General features: G+C 33.8%; 2 protein-coding genes across 2 annotated transcripts in view; both read right to left on the bottom strand.

Annotated features, from left to right (window-relative positions):
- Positions 1–1,689, bottom strand: part of LOC104808982 (CBL-interacting serine/threonine-protein kinase 24) — a 5,707-nt gene extending 4,018 nt beyond the window's left edge. Inside the window, exons 1-7 of the mRNA XM_010534851.2 lie at positions 1,558–1,689; positions 1,031–1,252; positions 785–847; positions 599–670; positions 358–465; positions 187–261; positions 3–85 (exon numbers count right to left, since the gene is read on the bottom strand). Of these exons, the coding sequence (XP_010533153.1) occupies positions 3–85; positions 187–261; positions 358–465; positions 599–670; positions 785–847; positions 1,031–1,222 (593 nt within the window). The 5' untranslated portion in view covers positions 1,223–1,252; positions 1,558–1,689. The remainder of the gene's footprint in view (positions 1–2; positions 86–186; positions 262–357; positions 466–598; positions 671–784; positions 848–1,030; positions 1,253–1,557) is intronic.
- Positions 1,690–3,492: 1,803 nt separating this feature from the next.
- LOC104808984 (EIN3-binding F-box protein 1-like) lies at positions 3,493–6,794 on the bottom strand. The gene is made up of 3 exons (XM_010534854.1): positions 6,533–6,794; positions 4,983–6,211; positions 3,493–4,735 (listed from the first exon to the last, which is right to left on the bottom strand). The coding sequence occupies exons 1-3, from the start codon at positions 6,555–6,557 to the stop codon at positions 4,091–4,093; spliced, it is 1,899 nt and encodes a 632-aa protein (XP_010533156.1). The 5' UTR covers positions 6,558–6,794; the 3' UTR covers positions 3,493–4,090.
- Positions 6,795–15,488: the final 8,694 nt, after the last annotated feature.

The raw sequence follows: 15,488 nt of genomic DNA on the forward strand, positions 1-15,488 counted from the left end.
CTGAACCAGCGTAGCCCTGGCCGCTAAGCACTTCAGGTGCCACGTAATTTGGAGTTCCACATGTGGTACGTAGAAGTTCTACTCCCTGCTCAAGTATAAAACAAATCAGAAAAGAGAGGAGTCAACCTCAAAAGCAGATGAAAATCTCATCTAACATGAGTTCTAAAGCAGAGATAGAAGCATTACTTGTTGAGGCAATGCGCTCAATCCGAAATCTGAAACCTTCAGATTTCCATAACCATCAAGCAAAAGATTTTCAGGCTACATATCATGGAAAGGTTGAACCACGTCAGGACAACAAAAACAATCAGAAAATAGAAACACTCCAAGCAATGCTTGTCAACAAAAAAGCCCCACCTTTAAGTCACGGTGATAAACACCCTTGCTGTGACAATGAGCAACAGCATCTATAAGTTGTTGAAAGTATTTCCGACACTCACTTTCTCGGAGTCTTCCATTATGAACCTACACCAATCAGGTACATTAAAAACCCAAGAACTACCAACATTCAAAGTCATAGACGATTTAACTTGATGAGTCAGTAAACACGTAGACTTTATAAGTGATGAGCAAATAAAAAAAACGTCAGGTTCCTTACAATTTTGTCAAAGAGCTCTCCTCCTGTCACAAACTCCAAAATGATATATATCTTCGTATGACTTGCCAAGACCTACATCCAAAAATAGCATCAAGGAAGAACAGAAGATGAAAATATCAGATCAGATAGCTGAACATGTCAAAACCTCAGAGACAGATATCAATCTGATGACGCATACATACATACCTCATGCAACCTCACTATGTTAGGGTGTCTAACAATCTTCATTATGGATATCTCTCTTTTAATCTGAAGACACAAAAGGAAGAAGTGAAATGGTTAAACCAGAACAAGAACATAACACAAAAATCAAACCGCAAACCATCTACACAACCAAAAATGCATTAACAAAAATCACAAAAGCCGAAGATTTAGGACATGGTGACCCAAACCCAGATTTGTTTACTGGAAAACACAACAGAGACAACATACCTGATCAACCATCCTATGCTTAAGTATGGTGCTTTTGGCCATAATTTTCATGGCTACATTTTCTCCGGTTTCTGTGTTCCTCGCGAACTTGACCTTAGCAAACGTTCCTTCGCCGATCGTTCGACCAACCTCGTACTTCCCCACTTTCCTCATTTTCCTCGTCATCTTACGGAGCTCGTTTGCCGATCCCATGAACAGTAATGACTCGAATTATTCAGAAACCTACAAAAATTTAATCAAATCAAAAGCAACAATGGCCAAATGAGAACGGAAAAAGCTAGTCTTATTTCATCACGCAATGAAACAACGAAATCTGAAGAAGAATCCTATCGAAGCGCACAATTCGCTGCAAACGCTGCTTTCAATTACCACTTTCAGACTAAACCTACACCGGAAAACACCACAGAACCTAGAATTTCCTGGGAAAAGGCGCAAGTGAAAACGACAAGAAGAAACAAGAGGAACTGATTCTTCCAATGCGAATCCAGCTCTCCGATTCGAGAAGGGGAGAGAAACTCAGAAATTACCTGGTGACAGAGACAGGGAATCCGGCGATAATCTCCGGCGAAACCTTCCGAGACGAAGACAAGACTCAGCAGAGATATACGATCGCCGGTGACGGCGAGTGGACGAATAAATGTACGAAATAAACTGCATTGCTGAGTTACAGCATCTTTGTAAGCGCATTATTATTTCGAAGAAAACAATTTATTTAATTAATTAATTAATTAATTATTCAGACTGTTTCGTTAATTAACGTGAGAACTAGTTTGAGATTTCTTCTTTCGTTGGCTAATCCAGTTTCATCAAAGACATATTTAAAAGCCTTTTTTTTTCTTCTAAAGTACACATTTGTCTAATTCTTAATGGCGTGATTAACGTATTACTATTTTTTTTTACAAAATGATTGAAATTAAAAAGTCAATTTGCAAATTATAAAAAAAGCTGGACTTTACTTTTAAGTTTTATCCATGAAAAAAAATATTCAAATTCTTCTATTTTTACGTTAACCAATTCATTAGTTTTTACTAAGTTTTGACGTTATATTTTACATTTTGGTATACATATTAAATTTTTTTTATAGAAATACAGACAAATATTAAGCTCAATTAATGATAAATTGATAGTACGTACAAAATAGTGAATATTTTCGCCAATTTTTTAGCAGTAAATTTTATTCTAGTTTTAACACTAAAGATATAATATGAAATTACATTTTTCAAAGACATTTTTTTTAAAAAAAATATTCTAACAAAGTTTTTTTCCCTTTTGGACAACGAAATGCTAATCTAATTTATTTGAGTATATAAATACGAGAAAAAATATACTGAAAATAATATATGTAAGAGAAATGCATGTTTTCTTTTATTTTCTGTTGGGAAACCGTAGAAAGATTTTAACTTTCAACTATCAAGATAAGAAAAATTATTATCATAATAATATTTTACTTTTGACATTATTATACATTTTAAATCATGAAAATTCGGAAAATATAATTTAAATCTATTAGTACGGTATATTTATGTTCTTTTTTACATTATTTTATTACAACTTAAATACGTCGATCAATCGTCACATTTTTCTATCCATATGTGATTGTTTCGTAATTCATTAATTATTAATAAAAAGAAAAGAAAAGTTTAAGAAAGAAGTGGTGAAACGTGGATATTTTGGGTGGAACATATGAAATTCAATAATAATAATATTTCTCATATATTAATTGAATTTGATATAAAATTTTAATCAAATTAATTAAATAGAAATGAAACTTAAATAAAAATAAAATGAAAAATGAAAAAATGATCATAATTTAATATAAAAATTAAATAGATATATTTAAAAAGAATAATTTTAAAAATAATCAAATAGAAATAAAACCCAAAATTTCCATCCGAATAAAATGTTGATAAGTTTTTTGTGAGCAAGCTAATCCTTTTAGTAAGAAAACAAATCATTATGAATTAATAAAATCTTGCTTGTAAAGATAATATCCAGCCACATAAATTTGAGGATAGGAATTAAAAAAGCATATTATATAATAGAAAATTTGAAATATATTTCGTCATTTTGGATAAAATTATCAAATGGATACAAACAAAAGTAATTAGCTCACGTTTCTTTTCTCCATCAATGTCAACTTTCAACAGTAGATTCCACGTAGACGACAAGACCGACTTTCTCACCGCTACGTTTCGGTTTCGGATTCTTATTAGATTTTAAGGGATTACGGTTTGATTTCGGTTTCCCGTTTTGGTTTCTATCAAACAATAACCGAACATTTAAGTTGTTTACTTCTGATTTGGTTTCGGTTTCTTCGCTAATCGAGTTTTAATTCATTCGGTATGGTTTTCGAATATTCACTTTGGTGACATATAATTGAGTTCGATCAAATTCAGTTCAAAACGGTTATGGATTTGGTTCATTTGAATTCGGTTTAAGCAAACCAAACTGAAAACATTCGATAATCAATCTAAACTTGTTACAATGCCTATTTCGCTGCTTATTCTAAACCGGAATTAGAAGCAATACCGGTCCAAGTTAAACCGGTACACCGCAAACCAAATACAATACACAAGATTGGTCAGACGAATACAGACACGAGCAACTCAAGGACTTTGCACATAAAAAAACAAAACCTCAAGAACAAGGTTAAGTTGTAATAAGCCTTTCGAAGAGATGATCCCTAAAGCCATTACCAAAGTCCCTAAGAACATATATTCTGTCTAAATCGCAAACGCAACCATAACAAACGCACCCGCCGCACATTTGACGAAACCCGCATCCACGGTCCACCTGAGCAAAAACAACGCCTCCTATTTCCCTGTTCTTTCGCGTTGGAACAGCGGTGGCTCGAGACGGAGAAAAAATGTGTTTCGGAAACAGGTTTCTATATATAGAATCCTGCTAAAAAGGGAAGGGAAAGATCCGAGTACTGATCTTCTAAAAACCCCGAGCAAACAACGATTCACGAGCTCGGAATCTACACGGTGGATTCGGGTATTGGGGTGCAAGAACATACCCGAGAACTTGATGTTTGCGTAAAGAGAAAAACCGATAACATTATGAGAGAATATCACACCTCCATAAGCTTTCCTTGAGAAGCTGAATGATTCGGTTGGTTATCGAATTGCAACCTCGGATATTCAAACCAAGAAGTGTCCTCCCAAGCTTCTTCAAGGGCACAAGACTCTTGTTTGATACCTCGGAACATCCTGACACAGACAGAACTTGAAGGTTTAACCTTTTCTCAGCTCGGGATAGAGCAGCGACACCAGAATCCGTTATCCCGCACTTTGACATGTCTAGATCCTTTAGAAACAAGCAGCTCTCTGCTATGGCCGATAGACTTGAATCCGTGATCCTTCTACAACCCTCAAGATTAAGGACCTCGAGGGTTTCGCCATGAAACTTGGCCAAGTAGTAAACAACTTCATCGGTTAAGTTAAAGCAGCCGCTTAGATTTACCGAGACAAGACCGGCCCTGTTGTTTTCGATTATCGGGAGAAGCCCAGCATCCGTGGTCCCGTACAGACCACCGAGATCTAGATTTTGAAGCTGAGGGCTCAGCTTTCCGAGAATAGTAAGCCCAACATTACCAAATCCAGGACAATTACATACTGTTAAGGATCTCAGAGAGTTACACGGAGACAAATCCATCGATCCTAAGGTGAGATCCTTCATTCCCGTGCATCTCAGAAGGGAAAGCTACAATAAACATCCCTTTACAATAGGAAAAATGATAGAAGAGGTCTTTTGGCTAAGACCTTATGTCACCTTATGGTGGATCTAATTTGGAAAGAAAGAAACGATCGCATATTCAAGGAAAAAACGAGATTAATTCACGATGCACGGATTAAATTATTGTCAGTTCAGTTGGGCAACAACTCACGCCACAAAAGTTTATTCGAGGATTGGTACTACTTGACGGAAGACCTCCGTTAGACGGGGAAAGAGACTTCAAATTCGCTCCGGAACTCGAAAGAACACCGCAAATTCCTGACTGGGTAACCCTATTGCACTCCTCCAACTGTAACGTCTCAAGAGAGCCGATGGCCTTCGAGAATTCCACCAGTCCGTTGTCAGATACAAAGCAACATTTCCGGAGGAAAACGTGCTTTAGGGCTATCCCGCACTTCCCTAAAGCTCCGAAGCTCAGATCAGTGATTCCTTTACAAGAAGTGATTCCCAAAGACATCAACTTGCACAAACCCTGAGCATTTCCCATGACCCAAAAGCCTCTTTCGGTAACATTAGGGAGATTACTGAGCATGAGGCTGCTGATGGATTTTCCGTAGTGCCCGATAACGGCGAGGGAGAAATCCGTGATTCCTAGACCGTGAATATTAACCTTGGAAAGGGTGGGTGACGCGGAGGAAACCAGACTTGAAATCCCGTGATCGCCGATAAGTGGGCAGTCTTTGACAGAGGTAGACGCTAACTTGGGGCAGCACTGTCCAACAGCTTGCAAGGCCTCGTTTCCGATCTTCGGGCAGGACTCGATATGCAAAGTGGTCAGATTCGGGCAGTACCGTGCAATAGCGATCAAACCCAAGCTAGAAACCGAAGGGCAGTGGCAAAGATCGAGCTTTTCCAGTAAACGACACTCTTTGGCTACTTCAGAGAGACCTTTATCCCCGACACGAAGCACGTTCCATAAGGAAAGGGACCTCAATGAAGGGCAAGAACGAGCAATGGCTGAAACACCAAAGTCCGAGACCATGGAGCTTCCCCTGATAGAAAGCTTCACAAGACCATCACAGTTGCTTATTCTTCTTCCCACAGCAATTGCAGAAAGCGTCATATCGGTTGCCTTTTTCCCTTCCAAGCACCTGACTCGGCATCCATCCTCATCATCATCACTCGGAACCATGTCCACATCATTACAGGCCGAGAATTCAGACAGACGGATCATTGTAAGAACACTCAGCCATCGTCTGGACACACAAGAAGAGACACATCGTTCTTTGACTCCAGGAAGGCGTCTCAAGATCTCGAAGAGGCACTCGTCGGGGAGAATTTCGATAGAGGATCGGTCGGTAGCCTCAGGTTCCGATTCACTGAGACGAGCCCTTTTGCCTGGAGGGTAATACACATCGACATTGTTACCGACGAAACGCGATTTCCCCAGATTCAACTGAGTTTTACAAATCGAACCCGTAGCATTGTGGAATTCACCAGCCCCTGAAAAAAAAATGCCATTAGAGAGAGCAATCGTAAGGTAAGATCCTCAATCTCAAATCTCATAGTACTAACCATTCTAAAACTCAAGACCCATCTCGAGGCTCAAGCAAGAAACAGTGAACACAACCATTTCCATTGAAACCGCTAAACCTAATTTCATATTCCGCCATAAACAGATCAACCAACAAGCTTAAACCCAGAAACCCTTCACCTAAAACTACACTTCATAGATCATGGAATCGAGTTCTAACCCATTTCTTCGACTCCAAACCTAAATCAGGGCAAATTTACAGAACACAATGGAGCAGAACAAGAACTCACCGCAACAATTCGCAAGAGCAGGCATGTCGATAAGTTCTGATACGCATAACACAACTTTCGCTCTCCAAATCCCGAAACCCTAAGGAAATCTAGGGCAAAAAACAGACACCAGAACGAAAAAAGATGGGATTTTTTTTAATGGGTTTTATGTATCTTGCATCTGTTCCACCGGACAGCGCCTATATATACGAAGGGACTGTAATGAATTTGAAAAGCGAGAGAGTTGACAAGTTGACGTTCGTTGGTGTTTTGTTACATGCAATGTATCTTTCCGCTCCTCGAAAAAACATTGTTTGTTGTAATATTTCAACTTATCAACATCACAATGGGAAATAAAATAACCGTAATATTATTATTTTATTTCTGTTGCCGTGATAATATATATTATTGTTATAATTATTATGTTATTTTATCACATAGTGTCCTTTACTATGTTCATGCCCCTTGAATTTTTGTCTTTACTATGTTCTTCCTAGAAAATAAAAGGTTTTTTAAATGGGAATCCGAGCAGTATTGGTTTATTTAATCCAAATTAAACTTTTATAATTTGGTCCAAAGTTGCTGAATTATTTTGGGTATTCTAATTTGAGATTATTAGATAATCAAAGAATTTCGTAGAATATATTCAACGTTAATGGAAGATTACTACTAATAACATTATATATATATACTATATACACACACATATCGACTCAAGTTAAATTTTTTTTATATTTTAGATCTTTTCGGTTTTTTAAAACTATAATCATTCTTATTTTATGTTGGATTTATGTTGGTTCAGTGTTTGTTGTGATCAGTATGTTTTTCAGTTGTTATTGATATTTTAGTTTTTTTTTTATAATCAGGATGGCTCTCGGAGCCTTCAATCCGACTACATTCACTCTAGATCCAGGACCAACCTTTATATATAGACCATTTTGATCTAAAAATTACATCTCTCTCCACCAATGGAATCAAATCCATAACCTTGAGGATGATTTTGTCACCTCTCATCTACTAGACCACTAATTGTTGGGTGATATTTTAGTATTTTGTTTTGTTACTGGCGAAATCTAATGATATTTTTGGTAATTTGGTTGTTCATTTATACAAGTATACAAGATTTCTATATATATATATATATATATATATATATATATATATTCCGACTTAATTATATTAATTTTCAATTTTTAAAATTTATAGTCATTTTCACTTCATGTTAAATTGAATTTGGTTCGTTTTTTTTTTGTGTGTGTTCGGCTTGCTTTCGTTTTTTATTCAATCTTAAATAAATTTTAGTTCATTCTTTGGTTATTTTTATATTGGATTGGAATTTAATTTTTTCATTTTAAAAATTTATATCATTATTCATATCAAATTTGATTTGGATATAGTTAAACTTGTAAATGAATAACCACCCATATATATATAGTCGTTTAATTTGGCTCATTATTCATACGCAACACAATGAATATATATATACACACACGCACACAGACAACAGTCATAAAACCGGCCCACCAAATGGTTTCTAATACATGCTACCAATAATATTAATTAGGACTTTTAATTTTATTTTAATATTTCGCTAATTGTTTCGAGAATGTTATTAGTTTTCCTCTGGTGGTTGCCGCCAATTTTTCAATTGTTAGATTCTTTTAATAAAGTTTTTTTTTTTTTTTTGTAAATTTTCACTAATGAGGTGCAACGGATTTGGCTATGGAAATCAGATGTCCCACATTTGACGTGTGCCATTGAACAATGGTTGGGCGACTTGTATTAGAAATAATATAATTATGCCATCTATATACTTTATATTTTTAAAAAAAAAATTCTTAAATTATTTACTTAAAAAATATTTATTAAAAAACAATATACAATATGGTTTTTAAATCAATATTTAATCTATAGAAAAAATAAATCTATAATATTTATGTTCAACTTTATGGTTGATAATTAGTCATACAAATCAAAATATTTTACTCATTTATGATAGCCAAACTTGAATACTTGAATTAGTTTTTTAAATTCCAAGATATAATTGAAAAATGCAAATTATTTCAATCTCGTTTCTACTTTCTAAGCGAGTTACATAAATGTAGCAAAAAATTAAATAAAATAAAAAAGGGTAGACGTAAAACAACGGGATGGGTTAAACCTTGACGCATACGTTCTCCCCAAATGATAATGTGCAATGAATGTGATTGCCCAAAACTATATTAATTTCGTTATTTGCATAGGTGGGTCCGTTATAAATAGACAAATCGAATATTATATAGTTTCAAATGAATGAGAGGATAAATGACTCGGAAAGGTTAGAACCAATGGACCAAACCCAATTGGGGCTATCGTCATAATGCAACGTTTATATTTATTTATTTATTTATATCATGCAATCAATAAACGGAAATATAAATTTATTGTAAGGTTCCCATTTGCAATTGTTTATATAAATTTACATTTGACGAATGTGTCTACCACCAAACCCTTTTCATATGAGGCCACAATCACGACTTAGGCCGTGGAAGTTGATTTATTAGTGTATGCATTCATGATTTTTAATATTTTATTGTTTCTGGCTGTGTGCTATTTTGGAATCAAGTACAATGGTACGTAGAATCATTTCAGAAACCGCGACAACCCACATTCAGCCCGAGCCCCAGGATTTCGGATTAGGGTTTGGCCGGCCCGATTTTTTTTAATCCTAATAACCAAACTCGAAGTTTGATCCTATAGACTTCAAATTTGGATTCGAATCGGGTCGGGTTGGGTCAATCCGTTAAATTTAGTCTATGAAATTTATTTTTTAAAATTTTTATTAATTATTTTTTGAAAAAAGAATCGGACTTTCGGAATGATCCGAACTCGATCTTGATTCAATCCAAAAACCCAAAAATTTTTGGATCGAGATATTTAAACCCTAAATCCGCTATTTTTTCGGATTGGACTTCGGAGCTCGAACCAAAATTGACATATTTACTTTAATTCAAACTTCTTAAAATATTTACAATATTTAACCCAAAAAATAAGAAAATATTAATCAGCAGAAAAACTATAATACATGCCTGGAATTTCGAGGCCGACCATGTCCTTCCATGTTGTTGAACATGTTTGTTCTTACAAGCTTTTGCATTATGTCCAAACCTGTTTGCACTGCAAGTCATTCATCGTCCATGTTGTATAAGATGGTCCGAGAGGGAAAACAAAGAGAATTAGGGATTTCGTCAAGTTTTGTCGAAGAAAATTACGAGGTTTCACCTAAGTTTGAGTGATCTAATGTGGTAGGAGGATACGTAAAATATTTTCTTTATCATGGATTCAAATCCAAACCTTGAGAGAGCATTCACCCAAATTTCTCCGATTTTTTAGGAGATGTAGTTGAGTTAAAAACCCGGTGAACTTCCGGACTATAAAAAGAAGTGCTAGATTTGAGGTTTTTTTTAAATAAAACTTATATTGAATCGGTTCATCAGGTTTTTGACACAACTAAAATAATGTTGTATCAACATGGAGAGTTAAAATAGACATTCGAGTTTTATTTAAAGATTAAAAAAAATCAGGTATTGATCATGAGAATTTTTCTTCTAATTTTCCTACAATAAACATCCCTTTACAATAGGAAAAATGATAGAAGAGGTCTTTTGGCTAAGACCTTATGTCACCTTATGGTGGATCTAATTTGGAAAGAAAGAAACGATCGCATATTCAAGGAAAAAACGAGATTAATTCACGATGCACGGATTAAATTATTGTCAGTTCAGTTGGGCAACAACTCACGCCACAAAAGTTTATTCGAGGATTGGTACTACTTGACGGAAGACCTCCGTTAGACGGCACGGTACATTTGACGTAAATTCATTTTGCCTTCTTACACATGAGAATCTAAGTTTCGTTACTTAATGAACAGATGTATTTTTTTTTAGATCTAATATAACCACATTAAAAAAAAAAGGGCTGATGATGGTCAGACCCTCGGATCGTGGGCCTTATTTTAAACCCAAATGTTAAATAACCAAACATTCGACCCATTAGTATAATTAAAGGCCGACATAAAAATATTAAAATATCGAGAATTTCTTAGGGCTAAGATATGTATGTCCGAATCCGTGTCTTCACATTCTCTGTCATTTCTTAGATATCATAGTCTGAGCGAAATAAACAATGACTGACTCGATAACTCGTGGTCGAGTGATATACTTATGGTTGTAAAGTGTGGTTGGGGTGCTTATGTTTCAAAGGTCCGAGCAACGGGTTTGAAGATGGGCATTATCAAAAATACCATCTTTTTTCTATTGGTAATAACGTTAAATTTACGGTGATAATTAAGGGTAGACGTTTTTATCCCAAACCCACAGGTTTTCAGATATTCTATATCGCGGATAGCTGAATTCAACTATCCGCGAGATTATAAGTTTGATGCCAGATTTATGAGACAAAAAACTTGGATTTCAGATTCAGATTTAGATTTTGATATTTCATGACGGGTTATCTCGCGGGTATACGATTAATTTATATATTTACGAAAATATCCTTGGTTTATATTTTTTTACAAAAATATTCTATATTTTATTTGAAAACTTAGTTAATGATTTATTGATTTTTGTAAATTCATATTCAAATTTATATATCTTGGATGATGTTGGATCAATTTTGTACGATTTTGGTATTAAATATTTCTATCATTCGAGTATATAGAATTTATTTCAAAATATTTATATAATATTCACGGATTCGAGTTTCTAGATACCCGATCTTATATCATGGATATCCGAATCGCGGATATCCGAATGTTGTGGGACTGAATTCGAGATATTACCATCCAGTAACTCGATGACACTGAGACCGGATACCTTAAAAAATCTGGGTATCAATCTCGATTTCAATAGTGACTCCAAATTCTGTACACCAAAACCATATTATTTCCATTTCCACCTCAATAAGGACAGATGCAAGCATACCACCTGCCGAAATTTCATATAATAAATACCATGGAAATAATAAAAATTAAAAAAGAATGAGAATTTGGAGGATAAAATTCAATCAAGAAGTAAAAATTTTAAATTAAAAAGCATAATATATTATGGAATTAGCCGAAAGGGTGAGTGGTTATGAATAGGGATGTCAATTGAGTTGGCCCAACCCATTTGGGTCCAATCCATTTGGATTTGAAGGATAAATGGGTTGGGTTGGGTCGATCCGTTAATAATAGTGGATGAGTTGGGTCGACCTATTAAACCTGTATAAACCATATAAATCCATTTTTATATTCACAAATTACTTATATACATATAACTATTAATATGTATATTCATATAACCTAGAAATTATCATTTTAATATTCGATTTGGTTTATCCATTCAATAAATATATATATATATAACTGGATATTATATTATATTCGATAGTTTATAAGCAAAATTATATATTTCTTTAAAAAAATAAGATTTTTTTATTTTTTAAATTCGATTCGATATTTTCAAAATATTGTCGTTTAGATTTTTTGAACGGGTCGGCTCAAAAACGACACCGATTTTTTCAATATGATTCGATTCAGAAATGGTTCGAGTTTTCCGGTATGATGCGAATTTTTGGTACGATTCGATTCGGAACAGTACCGAGTTTTTTTTATACGATTTGAATTTTTTGGCACAATTCGATGCGAAAACGACACCGAGTTTTTTTATACGATTCGATTCGGAACGGTACCGAGTTTTTTATATGATTCGAATTTTTCGGCAAGATTCGATTCGGAAACGACACCGTGTTTTTTGGTACGATTCGATTCGGAACGGTACCGAGTTTTTTATACGATTCGAATTTTCCGACACGATTCGATTCGGAAACGATATCCAGTTTTTCGGTACGATTCGATTCGGAACGGTACCGAGTTTTTTTATACGGTTCGAATTTTCCGGCATAATTCAATTCAAAAATGACACCGAGTTTTTCGATATGATTCGATTCGGAAACAAAACCAATTTTTTTGGTTCGATTCAGAACGATATCGAATTTTTATACGATTCAAATTTTTCGGCATGATTTGATGCGAAAACAAAACATAATTTTTCGGTACGATTTGATTCGAAAACGATACCAAATATTTCGATTTAATTCGTATATATATATAAATATCTATATATGTTAATTTTTATATATCTAAATATAACAATTTTAATTAGTTAAAAGATGAGTTTAATTTTAACTAAATATATAATGATGAATTTAATAGGTTAACCATTTAACCCATGGGTTTAATGGGCCAAAACCCATTTAACCCATTTTAAAAAATTAACCAAATGGGCTAACCCATTTGGATTTATAAGTGGGTCGGGTTGAGTCGACCCGTATAACCCGACCCATTTTGACATCCCAGTTATGAACCATTCATTCTTCACGCCTTCGTCTGTCACATCCCACTCGCCGCCCGGTGATGGAAGCATCTGCACCTGCAACTTGCCAAAGAAAGAGCCTCGCAAAAATAATACAATCCAAAATAAAAACATTTTTTATTAAATAATACATTACATATTCGACCTCTGTATTTGAATTTAATTATTAACACGATCAATTTTCTAATTCATATATTTCATAAAAAAAATTTATGTAACTCCAAAACCCTCTGTAATTATGTGTCGATATTGCGATTTTTATTATTCAAATTTAGTCCCTGTGTTTCAAATACTCAATTTGGATATTTTTGGATGAAATCGGATCGAATATTTGAAATCCAAATAATTTTGGAGATAATTTTTTATACATCAAAATTCAATGAGAAAAAGAACAATGGGACAAAAAAAACAAAATTTTAAATTATAAAAAAAAAAAAGACAATGCAAAAGTTAGATTGTGATTGTGAAGTGGGAAAATGGCCGAAAGCAGTTGGGCGTTATATGGCATATAATGCTTGTGACCGTTGGGCATTTAACTGACTGTTCATCTCCATAAGTTATTGTCGTATTTTATGTCGGACCATATAAAAATACTTTTTTTTTTTTTTGTTAAAGTACTTTTTTTTATCCAATTTCTGTCTCTTTTTTTTCTGACGTAACTTATCCAAATTCTAAAAACAACATTTTTTTGCTTTATATATTTTGAACATTCGATCTAAGTCGCTGTTTGGATCTATACGTATATTGTAATATCTAACACAAAATTCGATCCTTTGGTTTTGGGGGGATATTCCTCAAACTTTAATTAGATTTCTTAATCTATATTTACCATATTATTCTATAAATTAAATTCCAAATATATGAATTAAGAAAATACAATGAAACAACAAAAACTTGGCCCAAAAAAATAATAGAATCGTTGTGATGTGAGATTATATAATTCTAGAGTTTTATTTAGAATGATTTAATATATAATGAGGAAACTTTGTAATAGAGATGGACGTTTCGGTTCGATGTACCGAACCAAAAAATACAATATTTTTTCTGATCCGAATCGTGCAAAATTTTCGAACAGTATTAATTTTAGAAAAAACTGAATTTTCGAAACCGAATCGAACCAAACCAAATTTAAAAAAAAAAACCCAAAAAATTGATTTTTTTAAAGATCTATTTTTTTAAATAAAAACAAGAAAAGAACCGAATCGGAACTGAAATCGAACCAAATATAATAACCAATTGGTATTTATTTTTGTAAAACCGAAAAAACCGAATCGAACTATTACCAATCCGAACCCGAATCGAATGCCGAGACGTCCATCCCTACTTTGTAATAAATGCTTTATTATTCACAACAAATTCTTAAAATAGGATTCAAAAACTTTTTACCATAAAAAAAATCAGATTCAAAAACTTTCACCATAAGTTATATTTTCTAATGAGATGTAGTATACATATATATAAATATTGTAAATTTTAGTTTGCATATATGATAGTATAAAATATCATAAAAAAATCACGAAATTGTAATGAATAGATTCCAAATTTTAAGGAAGTGACAAAAAACGAAAAGAAAAGAAATTCAAAGATTTGGTATGCAAAGCCAGCCAGAACATGGGCACGTTGTCATGTTGACATTCTACACATATATTATTGTGTACTTGGAAAGAAAAAGGTTACACTACATGTGGTGATATTTTTTTTTTATAAATAGAATGATTCTCGGTCCAATTATATTCACCCTAGATACGTGATCAGCTTTTATATATACATCATTTTGATCTAGAAATTACATCTCTATCTATCAGTAGAATCGAACACATAAACTTGAAAATGATTCTGTCCTCTGTCATCCATTGGAACACGAACCTATATAAACATGTGATGTTATCATAAAGTTCAATTTGTATGCACACAACTCCACTCATATATGGACCGAGGGAACCAAATTTCACGTGATGCCCTAAATACTATATATATATATAAAATCCAAAATTTATGAACATGTATGTAAATCTAAGTTCTCCTCTCCTCAATATTTGGAGGTAATACCATTTTCATTTCCAGATATTTGGAAAATTTTAAATAATATTCGTGACTCGTTAACTGTAGAGTTGTTTATCTCCAAAACATGATAAATTTAAATCCAATATATTAAGTGATTTGTTCATAAATTCATATGTTTGGTAGAAGATATTCCAAAGTTAATTAATGTCATGACAACCCCTCCTTACACAAGGTCAGAAGTTCGATTCCTCCTGGTATCAAGCTTCTTCTAAGTCAGTCAGTTTCGGTTGGTTTACTTGTTCGATGTGGCTTGCCGTTTATTGCGTTGGGCTGTTGGATTTATCGTCCACGATACCGTGTCATTCGCCCGATCTTATGGACTGTGAGACGTTGCAGAGTCCGCCCCATTGGGTCGAGGGCGGATTTCCATCATTATAAAAGGAGAAAATTCCAAAAAAAATATTGAACTTTCAAATTTTGACAAAAAAAAACACTGAACTTTTTATTTTATTAAATAAACATTAGACTTTTTAAGTTTGACAAAATAAACATTTAACTCTTCTACGATTGTCAAAATAAAC

Source organism: Tarenaya hassleriana, unplaced genomic scaffold, assembly GCF_000463585.1.
Source record: "Tarenaya hassleriana unplaced genomic scaffold, ASM46358v1 Cleome15, whole genome shotgun sequence".
Taxonomy (NCBI): domain Eukaryota; kingdom Viridiplantae; phylum Streptophyta; class Magnoliopsida; order Brassicales; family Cleomaceae; genus Tarenaya; species Tarenaya hassleriana.

Bases quoted from the DNA above. Each gene is read 5' to 3' on its own strand.
- LOC104808984 (XM_010534854.1), bottom strand. From the start codon at position 6,557: ATGCCTGCTCTTGCGAATTGTTGCG. The intron at 6,212-6,532 runs GTGAGTTCTTGT...TTTTTTTTTCAG, and splicing joins TGCTCTTGCGAATTGTTGCG to GGGCTGGTGAATTCCACAAT. The intron at 4,736-4,982 runs CTTTCCCCGTCT...TGTTTATTGTAG, and splicing joins CCGGAGCGAATTTGAAGTCT to CTTTCCCTTCTGAGATGCAC.